This window comes from Cryptomeria japonica, chromosome 1, assembly GCF_030272615.1.
Source record: "Cryptomeria japonica chromosome 1, Sugi_1.0, whole genome shotgun sequence".
NCBI classification, from domain to species: Eukaryota; Viridiplantae; Streptophyta; class Pinopsida; order Cupressales; family Cupressaceae; genus Cryptomeria; species Cryptomeria japonica.
The window spans coordinates 664,384,934-664,398,453 of NC_081405.1; the positions used below are offsets into that span (position 1 = coordinate 664,384,934).

The 13,520-nt window shown below is 35.0% G+C and overlaps 1 protein-coding gene across 1 annotated transcript in view; it reads left to right on the top strand.

The window, feature by feature from the left end:
* LOC131071973 (GPI-anchored protein LLG1) overlaps positions 1-13,520 on the top strand; it is a 55,444-nt gene that overhangs the window by 28,801 nt on the left and 13,123 nt on the right. Inside the window, exon 2 of the mRNA XM_058007966.1 lies at positions 13,283-13,339. Coding sequence (XP_057863949.1) covers positions 13,283-13,339 — 57 coding nt within the window. The remainder of the gene's footprint in view (positions 1-13,282; positions 13,340-13,520) is intronic.

Consider the following 13,520-nt stretch of genomic DNA (forward strand, 5'->3'; position numbering starts at 1 on the left):
TTTTTCCTTGTCAATGTGCTATGACTCTATTGCCTAATAGATAGGCATTGATTTGGAACCATGCACCAATATCACACCATAAAAAAAGCATAAATCAATAGTATCTAGGAATAGGAGTAGTTGTATGCAATCATGAGCTTGTGATATAACTAAAGATTTATTCTTAAGTGAAAACTCAATAGATATATTTCCATGTGGGTCATGCTTGCACAATTGTATCAACTATATAGGGGATTTGAGAGCACCAATTGTCCTCAATTCAATGAGTCTTTGGGACTAAAACATCAAGTTGGGTTTGGTTGTCATTATTTTACTATTTTTCATTTGATATTATTTCAATGCATGTTAAGGTATACCCTTCGGAATACCCTCCCAAGTCTATGCTAAACTTTAAGCATAGGAGATATAACCCACTCTCATGGATTGACCTTCAATCATCCATAGTTTGTTGATGAACTGATTTCACTTGAACGATGATAATTGTGGCCTTGTGGGTGAGGTTTGATTCTAGGAAGTGGACAAGTGGTTTTGGGACTCAATAGGTATGTGACATTTCATAAGCATGGACTTAACTTGATCCCTAAATTCAACTCACAAAAAACAAAAAGATATTTTGATCCCAAGATAAATCACAAACTGTAATAGTTTGCTCTTGACCTTGAAATATTTATATTTCAATGTCATAACCAAAGTACATTCATTATTTTATCACAAAACTAAATATCATTATTTATTATATTTTATTTCCTAAACAACTAACAATTATCTACATTTATCATTATCATTAATAAATCTAATTTAATTCTTAATTAAATTAAAGTAAATATATATATTAAAAATTATTTAAAATAATGTCTGGTTTTATACATGAACACATCAATTAAGGATATTTTTTATTTAATTTATGTAATAAATGACAAACCTCTTTATATGTCTTTGACTCAAAGAAAAACTCTTATCTCATATTTGTAATTATATTGAGGTGCTTTAATTGGTACAAAGTACATAAAAATTTAAAAAATTGAAACAATTAAAATAAAATACAGATGTAGTAAATAAAATAATTCAAAACAAAAAATAAAAGTTATTAAGTAAATTAAAATTTATGTGTTTATATAGTAAATAAAATAATTTTAAAATAAAATAAAAATGATTTTCAAGTAAAATAAAATTTGTGTTCATATATGTATGTAGTAAATATAATAGTTCTAAAGTAAAATAAAACAATTCATAAATAAATAAAATAATTTTGTTATTTTTTTAATCTTTTTAAATAGATGTATTTGACCTACCTATATTAATAGTTAATTTTTTATTTTATTTTATAATTTATTTAAATATAGATAACTCTTTTCAATACTTGATTTTTGTTTTTACATAATATGATCATATTTTTTTACTTTAAATCTATGTTAATAATATAATCTTTTTGAATTTTTTTAGAAAGGATGATTCTTAAGTAGGAACTCACATTGAATTAGTAAACATGGTTATAAAAAAAAGTCCAATGGAATCATATCTTAAATGTGCGGTCAAATGATTACATACACCTGTTAGAGTTATCTTGTATTAGCTAATAATTATTTATTTAATTATTAGTCTATTAAACTCTACGCTTAAGCTAAACTTAGGCATTTAATAAATATTGTAGGTATTTAATAAAATACACATTATCCCTTTAGGGTTGCACACCTTTAGGGTTGCCATTATCTTTTTATAAGAATTGTAATGTACTTGTTCATTAAATTGATTCCTTTTCTTAATGATAATTTTCTTCTTCAGACTATTTATGCTTTTTGCCTTTATGTGCCTCCATTCTTCTCTTGTGACAGGTATTTGCATGCAGGTGTTCTTGGGATCTCTGAAGTTGTATTTCCTCAACTTCTTCATGGTATCAGAGCCTACATCTGCTGCTGCTTGTTCCTGATTTTTCAGAAAAAAATTTTGGAGGGTTTCAAGTTTTTTCAGAGTTTTTTATTGGATATGGGGTAGCTGTTTTGTTTTTGATCATTTTGGGCTCAAACGGAAATCACCATTGAGCTCAGAATGCCCCAAAACCCCCATTTCCATATAAATTTTGTTTAAATTTAACAAATTTGGGTTCTGAAATTTTTTCTTTGGTTTTGCCTTTTTTGGCATGAATTTCGAGAAATTCGTCAAAAAAATCATTAAAAAAATTAGAGCAGTTTGGGCAAAAAAAAACCTCACCATTGGCTTCCGAATGGCGTTTCCAGTCACTTTGATTTATAATTCGACCTATTTCGGTGACAAGTGCATCTGGGCCATGAATTTTTCATTGGCACGCTTTATGAGGCACAAAAATCTGTATGACTGTACCTGCAAATGCGTCAGAAAATTTTCGTCCTAAAAGAGGGGTTTTTTCTTTTGGCCATAACTTGGTCATACGGAGGCGCTTTTTCAAAAACCTTATATCATAGAAAAACTCTTTCCGAGCTCTCTCTAGATCTGGAGGTTTGATCTTCTGATTTTTCTTTTTTGATGGTGTTTTTTCTATCAAACCTAGAAATTCCTTTTTGCACTCCGGGAGACATAACTTGAGCATCCAAACTCCATTTTTCAAAAACTTTATATAGTTCGAAAGCTTATTCTGTGCACTTTCCAACCATATGAGTTTTATTTCCAGATTCTGCTCCATGCATATTTTATTCAGTTTTTTGTTTTTCAGCACTCTGGTGGATATCTTGGTTGTTTCAGGTCCTGGGATCTCTTCTCTGAGTAGGGTGTCTCTATTTTGGTTCTTCTTTATGTTTCTAGTTTTCTTATCATTGTAGCATTTCATTTATGCAAACGCACTGAGATAAAGTGTCATCACGCATTGTTTACTTGGGATCTTGCACATCTTGTGCCTTATTGTACATGCACTACTTATAAAGTGCCATGGGGGTTGATATTTGCCTTGTTTGTCATCTATTGTTGTCCAGTGAATGTTTCTTCCATGACATTTGCCTCATGATGTGTGTCAAGTAAATGTTCCTTCCACGACACCATGTACTTTCTCTGCACCCTCGATGTTCCTGGTTCGTCGTCATGCAGTTCTTGTTGGTCGTTATTTTCAGTGTTCTTGTCTCTCTCCCTTTTCAGCATTATGGGGAGGTTTGTCCTGTTGGTTATAATGCTTCCTTGGTTCGATTGATCAGCTCTTCAGGTTTTGGTGTCTCATGCCATCTGTATCATCGAGTTCAATTGTTTGCCTTTGTTAGCCATCTGATTCGAGTAGTGTCATTTGAGGGCACTCATGCAGATTACAATCTTCTCTACCTGGTCGTGTTCTATTTCAGTGGAGGTTCTTCAGATCAGCAGTTACTCTTCGACAGTGTTTGCACCTATTTCCTGCTTCAGTGATGTTCTTCTTCTTTTCCATCTCTTTTCGGAGAAGAGTTTTGTTCCCATGTGGTTTTCTCTATTTCTCCAGTTTATAGAGATTTCATTGTATTTGGGTACCTCATCAGGCCTTGTTGGCGGGACCCAAATTTGTCTTCATCATGTAGTTGCATTTTTTGCTTCATGCATTTAGTTTTTTAGCTACTCCCTAAGTTCATCTTAAGGGGGGGTGTTAGAGTTATCTTGCATTAGCTAATAATTATTTATTTAATTATTAGTCTATTAAACTCTACGCTTAAGCTAAACTTAGACATTTAATAAATATTGTAGGTATTCTAATTATTAAATACACATTATCCCTTTAGGGTTTCTTTAGGGTTGCCCACCTTTAGGGTTGCCATTATCTTTTTATAAGAATTGTATTGTACTTGTTCATTAAATTGATTCCTTTTCTGAATGATAATTTTCTTCTTTAGACCATTTATATTTTTTTGCTTTATGTGCCTCCATTCTTCTCTTGTGACAGGTATTTGCATGCAGGTGTTCTTGGGATCTCTGAAGTTGTATTTCCTCAACTTCTTCAACACCAACAAAATAGAAATATATTTATGCTTTCTATAAAAAAAAATTTAAAAATAGTTTGAAAAAACAATTATTATATAATTATAGTCAAAATTGTTGGCAATTGACACTCATTTGGTTGTCATTGCTAGCAACATAGGCAACATATTTTGGTTTGCACTCACATCGAGCAGACACATTAACATCTGGCATTCACATCCACCGGCATTAAGGATTTCAAGGTTACCGGCAAACTAGGTACCCGTATGGGAAGCCAACATCATTTGGAAACCGGCAAGGATATTGCAGGTTGACATTACTTGGAGATCCGGCAAAGGGTAGTTACCGGAAAAACATTTTATAATTCATATATACTTGTAATGAGCCGACATGAATAATCATTTTTGTATTGTCAATGTAAGTCAACAGATGGCATGAATGTTTGTAAGGGTATATAAGTCAGTTATTAGGTCATTTTGAAATATAACACATGAGATTAGAAGATTATGTATGTGAGATCATTTGTGTGCGAAAGCAATGTTTTGTAATGATTTGTAGATGATTTTGAGGTGCTCACAAAGTGCATGTTATTCTGGTAAGGGTTTAGGGTTTTAGAACCGGAATAGTCAGAGCTTTATTAGGAACTCAATCAGGCATAGCAGATGCATTATATGAGTTCAATTTTGCATATTTGTATCAAAAAGTGATTGTAGTCAGTGAGGAGCAGTGTGCTCTAGGCAGTGTGTCTTCCTGCGTGTGTAGACCCTTATTATGTAATATCTCTTCATATGGCCAGTGAATTGATATTTTGGGTCACAAATCCCACTGTGGTTTTTCCTCTTTGAGGTTTTCCATGTATAAATTCTATGTGTTATGGTGTTGATTTATGTGATTGCTTTATTTACTTCAGTTATATGATTTTATGTTTACCGGTTGATGAAGGCATGTTTTAAAAAGGCTAAAATCTTACATTCTTGTAGAACATTGATTCACCCCCCCTCTCAGTGTTCTTGGATTCCAACAATTGGTATCAGAGCTTTGTGCCTCAGAGGAAGCCTAATAGCTTGAGGGAGATCCTAAATCCAGAATCCATGGAGATGTGTTTGAGGCGGCAACTTGAAGTTGCTCTTGAAGATTTTGAAGTTGAAAATTTTAAGAACATAAAGTTGGAGGATGAACTTAGATCTGCAAAAGAATTCATTATCACTCTGCAAGAAAAGCTATCTAATGCTCAAGCCAAAAGAAAAGAACTGTGTGGACAATTGCAAGATCAAAATGATGAAGAAAATGATACTTTGAAGAACCTATATCAGAAGTTGAATCAAGAAAATGGAGTTATAAAGAATAAAATGCAAGCCCTAACCATGAGGATGGCAAAAAAAATTGAAGACAGAAAGAAAAAGGAGGAAGACCTCACTAGATCACTGAAGGATAGATCTGAAGAATGCATCCGATTGGCTCATGAAAATGATGTGTTGAGAACAGAATTAGTGCAATTCCAAAACAATGAACAAGAACTTGAAAGACAGATGGTAATCCTAAGAGAAGATTTGACTATTGCAAATGAATATAAGGACAAATTCAAGGCTAGTTCAGCACAACGTAATGAACTATTGGAGAGCCAAAGGCAGAATAGAGACTCTAGAGGACTTGGATTTGAACAAGGTCAGAGCTCTGATACTGCAACTGAAGACCCGACATCCGGTATGTAGAATGATCAGAATAACTGGAACCAAAGGACATCGGTAAGGCACCTCAATGCTCACAAATTCAATGGTAGATGCTTTGTTTGTAATAAATTTGGTCATATGGCTAAACAATGTAGAAATAGAGCAAATCAGAATTATAATTCTATTCTCGATCAATGTTCCAAATGCAATAAGTATGGTCATAGGACAAAAGATTGCAGAATGAATGTAAAATGCCATGCATGTGGAAAGTTTGGACATATAGCTAATCAGTGCAGGTCAAGCAATCATTCCGAATATAGTAAAGCAATTCAAAAGAATAATGTTACATGTTATGCATGCAACAAGATTGGACACATAGCCAAGTTTTGTAAAAGCAAAAATCCACTGGTTAGCAATGATGGATCAAATGAGAAAGGGAAGCAAAAGATCGATGAGATCCAACATGATCATACCAAGAGATGGGTCAGGAAATCAGATGATCAAACGGGAGATGGAACTACTTCAATTACTCAATCGATAAAGCAGAATGTTCCTACACCGACAAGAAGCTCATCCAGTAATTAGGGCAGATGCCTTAGGGGTAGGCAAATCTCATGAAAATCCTGCATATTCCTCGAGAAGGAGATCTGGAAGGTAGTTTCAGACATTTGAGAAGGTTCATCCGACATAAATATGTTGAATCAGGATCTGGTATGTCTCACCGGAAGGCATTTATATCAATGGTAAATTAGGGTTTCTCGAAGGTTAAAAGGAAGAATTCACTTCATTTTTTATCACCTTGCATTCAGAGCGAGTCTAAGGCGATTCAGAGCGAGCATCCATCAATGACCTGCATTCGAAAGAAGTATCTAGGGTTTGTCACCGACAACTATTCTCAGGTATTTTTCGCAGCTCAATCATTCGAAATGGAGGCCGGTTCTTCTTCTGTTCCTCCTTTCAGTGCAAATCCAATTGTAGTAGAGGTCAAGGACTGTCCGAGACCTGTATTCAAAAGATGCCCACATATTGCTACTTTGGATGATTCGGTTAGTGCTTTTTTAGGGTTCTTGAGGGTGTTGTTTATGTTGAGGATGTTAGAGCTTACATTCACTGCAACTTGGAGGACTTGGGAACAGTTGAAATCAAGACAATGGACATTTCTGAGCTGTTGAGTGACTCTGGTATCATCAAGCCCGAATTCAAGCATATTGCAAACCTAGGGTTAACCGAAATTTTGGACATTCCTAAGTTTGAGGACAAGATAATCTGGTATGTACTGAGCAGGGTTCATGGCGAATTCATCTGGTTGGATAGACCCCACAAGATCACCAAGGAGGCAATCAGGGCTATCACCGGTTTATCACAAGTTGGACAAAAACCAGAGAAGAAGATTTCAAATGATCAAATCAACAAACTCACTGGTGCCACATTTGATAATCGGTCAATGAGGGTCAGTACCATTACTGACAAAGATGTCAAATTTGTTAGCATGATAATAGGTAGCAAGGTAACCCAGTCAAACTGACTCAACTCTATTTCTAGTTCTTGCATTTTTACTACTTATCAAATGTTGAAGAAAGATGAAAAATATGATCTATGTGAATGGATGAAAGATGAATTGATTATAAACTTAGGCAAGATTAAGGGAGAAAAAAAGGGAGTTTCTCGTTATGGGAATCTCATAGTATGTCCAATGCTCTTCTTTTTGAATGAGATACTGGATTTTGGCAAAAGGCAATGGGCCTTTGATATACCGGTAAGGAGGTTGATCAAGGATGCTATCACTGGTTTGGGAACACAAAGGGATGACAAAGTTTAGGGTTACTTCAAATCATTCCAAAAGGCCATAAAATCTAGAGAAAGGATTCCAAAGCACATAGTTGAGAAAAACTCAACTGAAATCTATTTCATGGTGAAGAAGGATGAAACTCTTATGGAAGTCGTCACTCCCCGAAAGATATGGATTGAGGAAATGGGTTATGAGGTAGATGCAAACATTTTGGATGCAGATTCCAAGTTACTCATTGATGCACTAGTAGATGAATCAAAAAAAACTTTTGGAACTGTTAAGCAGAAAGAACATGAAGTTCAAATAGAATATAATCAGAAGAAGAGAGAGACAGTAGAGGAAATTTAGTCAGTTTGTTGAAAAAGTTTCTAAAGATATCAAAACTATAATTGAAGCCTCGTCGGCCAAAGGAGAAGTAGTCAAGAAGAGGAAACAACCTGGAGCCCTCCTTGCACCAATCAATTATGATATTGAGACTGAGGATGAAATTCCTCTATCTTTCAAAAGGGTGCAGAGAAAGAAAGTTGAAGATCCAAAGGAGAAAGCTGAGGAGCCTAGGAGGCAACCGGCAATAAAGGTAACCATCAAGATATCGGCAAGCAAACCAACTGAGAGGAAGCCTACTCAGAAGAAAAGGCCAGTAAAAGAAACTCCTGCAACATCTGGTAAGAAGAAGAAGGAATACATAGATGCAGCTATTGAAACCGATAATGTAACAATCATTCCACCTAAGTCTTGTGATGAGTTGATAGATGAGATAACTAAGGATGGTATTTTGAACAACATTCCATTTTATTATGAACACTTGGATGATGATGAGAAAAAAGAAATTGAGGAAGCAGTTTTGTTACATGTGGACATATACAAGAAGGCTTTAATAGAAATTGAAAAGCAAATACCGACACAACTATATAACAATCTAGATGCTAAAATATTATCCGTTGTAGAGGAAGACAAGCACATAAATATTCAAGAATTATTAACTACTTGTAGTACAATTATCCCGAAAGAGTTGGATATGTGCCTTGAATTTGCAAATAGAACAATTTTCCGTAGCAAGCACAGGACAGTTAGCCTTATGGCAGGAAGAGTTAAAGAAATAATCAGTGAAACCCACGAGGCATGGGTCAAATTCTTTGTTGATAACCCTGGTTTCTTCACATTGCTGGAAGCTAATCCTAAGTCTGACACTACAGACATCTTGATTGATGGGAAATGCAAAGGTGTAGTGGGTGACCCACCCAAAATTTTGAAAGATGCCAAGGAATTGAATGTAGAATCTCCGGCAGAAACTAATGTACAGGATAAAGAGGAGATACTGGTAGAGAAGGCTAGTGTACATATACTGGTAGATACACAAAATGTACAGGTTATAGATGTTGAGGACAATAGTCCTCCGGGTCAAAGTGTACAGGTTGAGGATACAACAAAAGAGGTACCAGTAGTAGCAAATGCTACACCAAGTGGCGAAGCCACCGGTGCAAAAGAAGATGTTATTGAAGGAAATAAACTAGAAGAGAAGGACCAAGAGAAAAATCAAGAAGGAGAAAAAGAAAAGGAAATTCAGACTGAAATAAGTGCTTCTGCATAATCCTCAGAGAAAAAGGGAGAGGAATCCGACAGGGAACCGACAACCACCACCCCATTGTTGGCAATTACCATTGTAAATGTTGAGCAGAAGAGCATAACAGAGCTGAGTTCAACTAAACTCATGATGATTGTTGCTCAGAAAATGATCAAGGAAGGGACAGAAGAGAAGCAAACTATTGATCATTCCATTCCAATTTTGCACCAATTAGCCCCAGAATGCCAGATTGACAAGGGAGCAAGCCCATCCGACAAGCTCAAGATGCTGACAAAGCATATCTCGAAGGAATTTCAATCTCTACAGCAAATCTCTAACCGACATGCTCTGAACCGGTTTGCTCATGCCAAAAGGGCCACTTTTGATCAGTTGATTGAATCGGACAAGGTACAGATTACAGATAGATTGAAATTGATAGATAATGCTTTGAGGCAATGTACAAATATATTTCGAGTATGCTGCAACTCAAGTTTACTTACTGCAAATATAGATAAAAGTATTAAAGATATTCAAAGTAAAATTGCTAGCATTGTAAATAACTTTGATGGTGTAAATTCCTCAACCACTTCGGTAGATGGTCAGATTTTATTGTTAGAAGTGCAAATTTCAGCTCTTGAAAGAGACAGAGACAAAATCATTCGGAGAGCTAAAGAGCTCAGAGGGTTAGTGAGTCCCCGGTTGGACACACTAAATGTACATAAGAAGGAGTGTATAGATATGATAGGGAAGCCCACACCGGCAGATATCAAGGAGAAAAAATCTCATGCATATGTCCTAAATGGACTTGTGTCAATATCAAGGACATTCAAATCCAGTTGGGACACTTATTTGGAGTTTTTGAAGAATGCTTGTACAAAAGTTTTCAAGCTCATTCAACTCCGGTAAGAATTTTGAGGAACATTCTTTTGTACAAAATTTCATTGATTTATTCATTCTTTGTACTGGTTTCTGACATTGATGCCAAAGGGGGAGAGGTGTATGTGAAAAATAGAAGAAGAAATATGTGTATATGTATAGATCAGATTTCAAATGACATATACAGCTCAGGGGGAGCAGATTCTCAATTCAGGTTCAGCAGTGCAAATTGAAACCATTTTTCACATGAGTGTTGCCATCAATGCCAAAGGAGGAGATTGTTGGCAATTGACACTCATTTGGTTGTCATTACTGGCAACATAGGCAACATATTTTGGTTTGCACTCACATCTGGCAGACACATTAACATTCGACATTCACATCCATGGGCATTAAGGATTTCAAGGTTACTGGCAAACTAGGTATCAGTATGGGAAGCCAACATCGTTTGGAAACCGGCAAGGATATTGGAGGTCGACGTTACTTGGAGATTCGACAAAGGGTATTCACCTGCAAAACATTTTATAATTCATATATACTTGTAATGAGCCGACATGAATAATCATTTTTGTATTATCAATGTAACCGACATATGACATGAATGTTTGTAAGGGTATATAAGTCAGTTATTAGGTCATTTTGAAATATAACACATGAGATTAGAAGATTATGTATGTGAAAATAATGTTTTGTAATGATCTGTAGATGATTTTGAGGTGCTCACAAAGTGTATGTTATTCCGGTAAGGATTTAGGGTTTTAGAACCGAAACAGTCAGAGCTTTAACCAAAACTCAATCAGGCATAGCAGATGCATTATATGAGTTCAGTTTTGCATATTTGTATCAGAAAGTGATTGTAGTCAGTGAGACTCTTTGTGAGGAGCAATGTGCCTTCCTACATGTGCAGACCCCTATTATGTAATATCTCTTCATATGGCCTGTGAATTGATATTGTGGGTCACAAATCCCACCGTGGTTTTTCCTCTTTGAGGTTTTCCACGTATAAATTCTCTGTGTTATGGTGTTGATTTATGTGATTGCTTTATTTACTTTAGTTATATGGTTTTATGTTTACCGGTTGACGAAGGCATGTTTTAAAAAGGCTAAAATCTTACATTCTAATAGAACACTGATTCACCCCCCCCTCTCAGTGTTCTTGGATTCCAACAAAAATTACATGTAAAGTAAGATAAAATTTGTCATTGACATAAACCATGGTGCCACCTAAACTTTCCATTAATGTTGGGCATTTGATGTGTCATCCACTACCATAGCCTCAACACCAATAGCACCATATATATCCATCAACTAATTGTGATTCCCACCCAAGCTATACCTTGTCTTTTGCTTCTCTGCCCTAGGCCACATCCTCTACCACCCTAACCACCTCATTATTTGCCATGGGGGTGGTGATTTTAATATGGACCTGAGATTTTCTTTTCCATGACTACTAAGAGAGAGGAATTGCAACAATCGAACTCAATCAATTAATTCTTACCTCCATAACATATACTTGCACATCTATGGCTACTAAGAAAGAGGAATTGCAACGAACGAAATCAATCAATTAATTCTTAGCTCCATAACATATACTTGCATATCTTGATTGTCATCCAAGCCCATCAATTTGAAGTCCTCCATTGATTTGGGAAGTCCTTTAAACAACTCAAGGTTCATAAGGTCCATGCCCATCCTTGTAAGAAAGGAAGTAGAGAAGTTGCAACTATTTCTTGTAACCATATATTAGAGACTAGAAGGTGTTTCGATAACGAGAATATTAAGGAGAATTTGCCTAGGGAAGGCATATTCAATGTGGAGCCACTTTTATTTGCTACCACCTTTCAAGCCTTGTTGAAATTTGGAAATGGAATATAGAGAGCATATAGCAATCCAAACCTTTCTTGAAGCTACTCCAGTCATGGGGAAGAGGAAAAGCTCTCACTTTATTTGTAGAGCTTTCCACACTATTGTCTACCCACAATGTAGTTATTATCTCCAAGTCCCTTGCCTTTGCATTAGAATAAAATATGGTTCTCATGGGAAGAATAAATTGTCCCTATGTAGTAATATATGTTGGGGAGAAACTTCTCAACCACACAAATGTAGAGATCATGTTCACAATTACAAGAGAAATCCCTTTGAAACTCATCACAACTATCAAACTTTGTTCTTTACACCTCGAAGGACAATGCTTGGGGATGATGCTCTCGAATCCTCATTCAAAATCGACCTAACAAATACATCTTATTTCTTAGTGATCACAAAGATGGATTTCAACTACTTTACAATTAATGGTACTCCAAATAGGATTTCATCATGTGATTTTGATTCTTTATTTTTACAAACACCATGCAACGAAGGAGACTTGAGGGAATAAAATTTCACTCATGGAAGCCAAGGAGAAGAGTTGAGGAAAAAAAGTTGCAAAAAAATATGATAAGATTTTATGGATTTCATATATCTCAAAAAGGGCATATTTCCAATAATTGGGTAAAGCACAAAGGCGATAAATAGTCATCTTAAGCTATGGTCTCGTGGATGAGAGCTACCTAAAACTTTTCAACAAATGTAGTTAACAATTTACCTAATTTTTTTCCAAAAGCTAGTGGCCATATACTCCATTTAAAACATTACATCCCAAAATTCATAAGATGTTTTTTAATGGTACCACAAACTTATAAAAAAAAAACTTATTAAATAGTTTGGGTAATTTCCAACTCCATTGTATAAGAAACCCCTAAAATTATGAGCTTTTATTTTTGCTTCTACCATAATACTGATGATCTATGATTATAAACCCTCCATACAATTATTAATGACTAATGAAAGAACGGAGCATAAGGTCATAGGGGAAAGCTCATGCTAGACCTTTCGCAATAGACCAAAGCAATCATTTGCATCTGAGCTTGTAACCAAGGAGAGAGTCCTTTAAGAGCATGTACCCAATTTGGGTCAATAAGTTTTGGAAACACCAAATTTTTGCTTCCTCAACCCACTTTGGAAGGTAATATCATGCATCCAATTTACTAATAAGTTTTTGGAAACACCAAAGTTTTGCTTCCACAAGCCCACTTCGGAAGGTGACCATATCAATCCTCTTGATATTTCAATTTTGCTTCACCTATCTAATATTTATTTATCTAGATTTAGAAAACTGGTTTGAAGTTTGGACATTGAAAGCTTTGATAATGTCCAGCAGCATTTGCGAATTTCATAAATTTTAGGTCAGTTTTAGCTTTTTCAAGTTCAAATTTACAAAAATTAGCATATGTGCGTTTCATTTTTGTTAAAATTTGGCGAAGAGTATTTGATGTTCAATGAAAAAATAGCGATTCATCATGTGTTTAAGATCATGTTTATTTCTAACAAGTTTGTTATAGTCGACTTTATCTTTGGATTGCATTAGGTTCAATTTTACCCAAATTATATTATGCTAGTTGTACAAGTTTAAACTTACGTTATTGAATGTTAATTTTGCAGATAACAATTTGCTTCTACATGGTGGGAGAGAAAGAAGCTTGCTGGAAACCAAAAAGAGTGAGTTTCAATTGTAGTAATTTTATCATATTTCAAATATCATTTAAAATTGTTTTTTTTTCATGTATTCGCATTCTTGTGTAAAGCTTTTTTTTCCACTTTATCAATGGAATTTTGTTCGCATTGTTTTGTTGCTATTATTCATTTCAATATTTATTTCTATTAATTTATTTAAAATTTT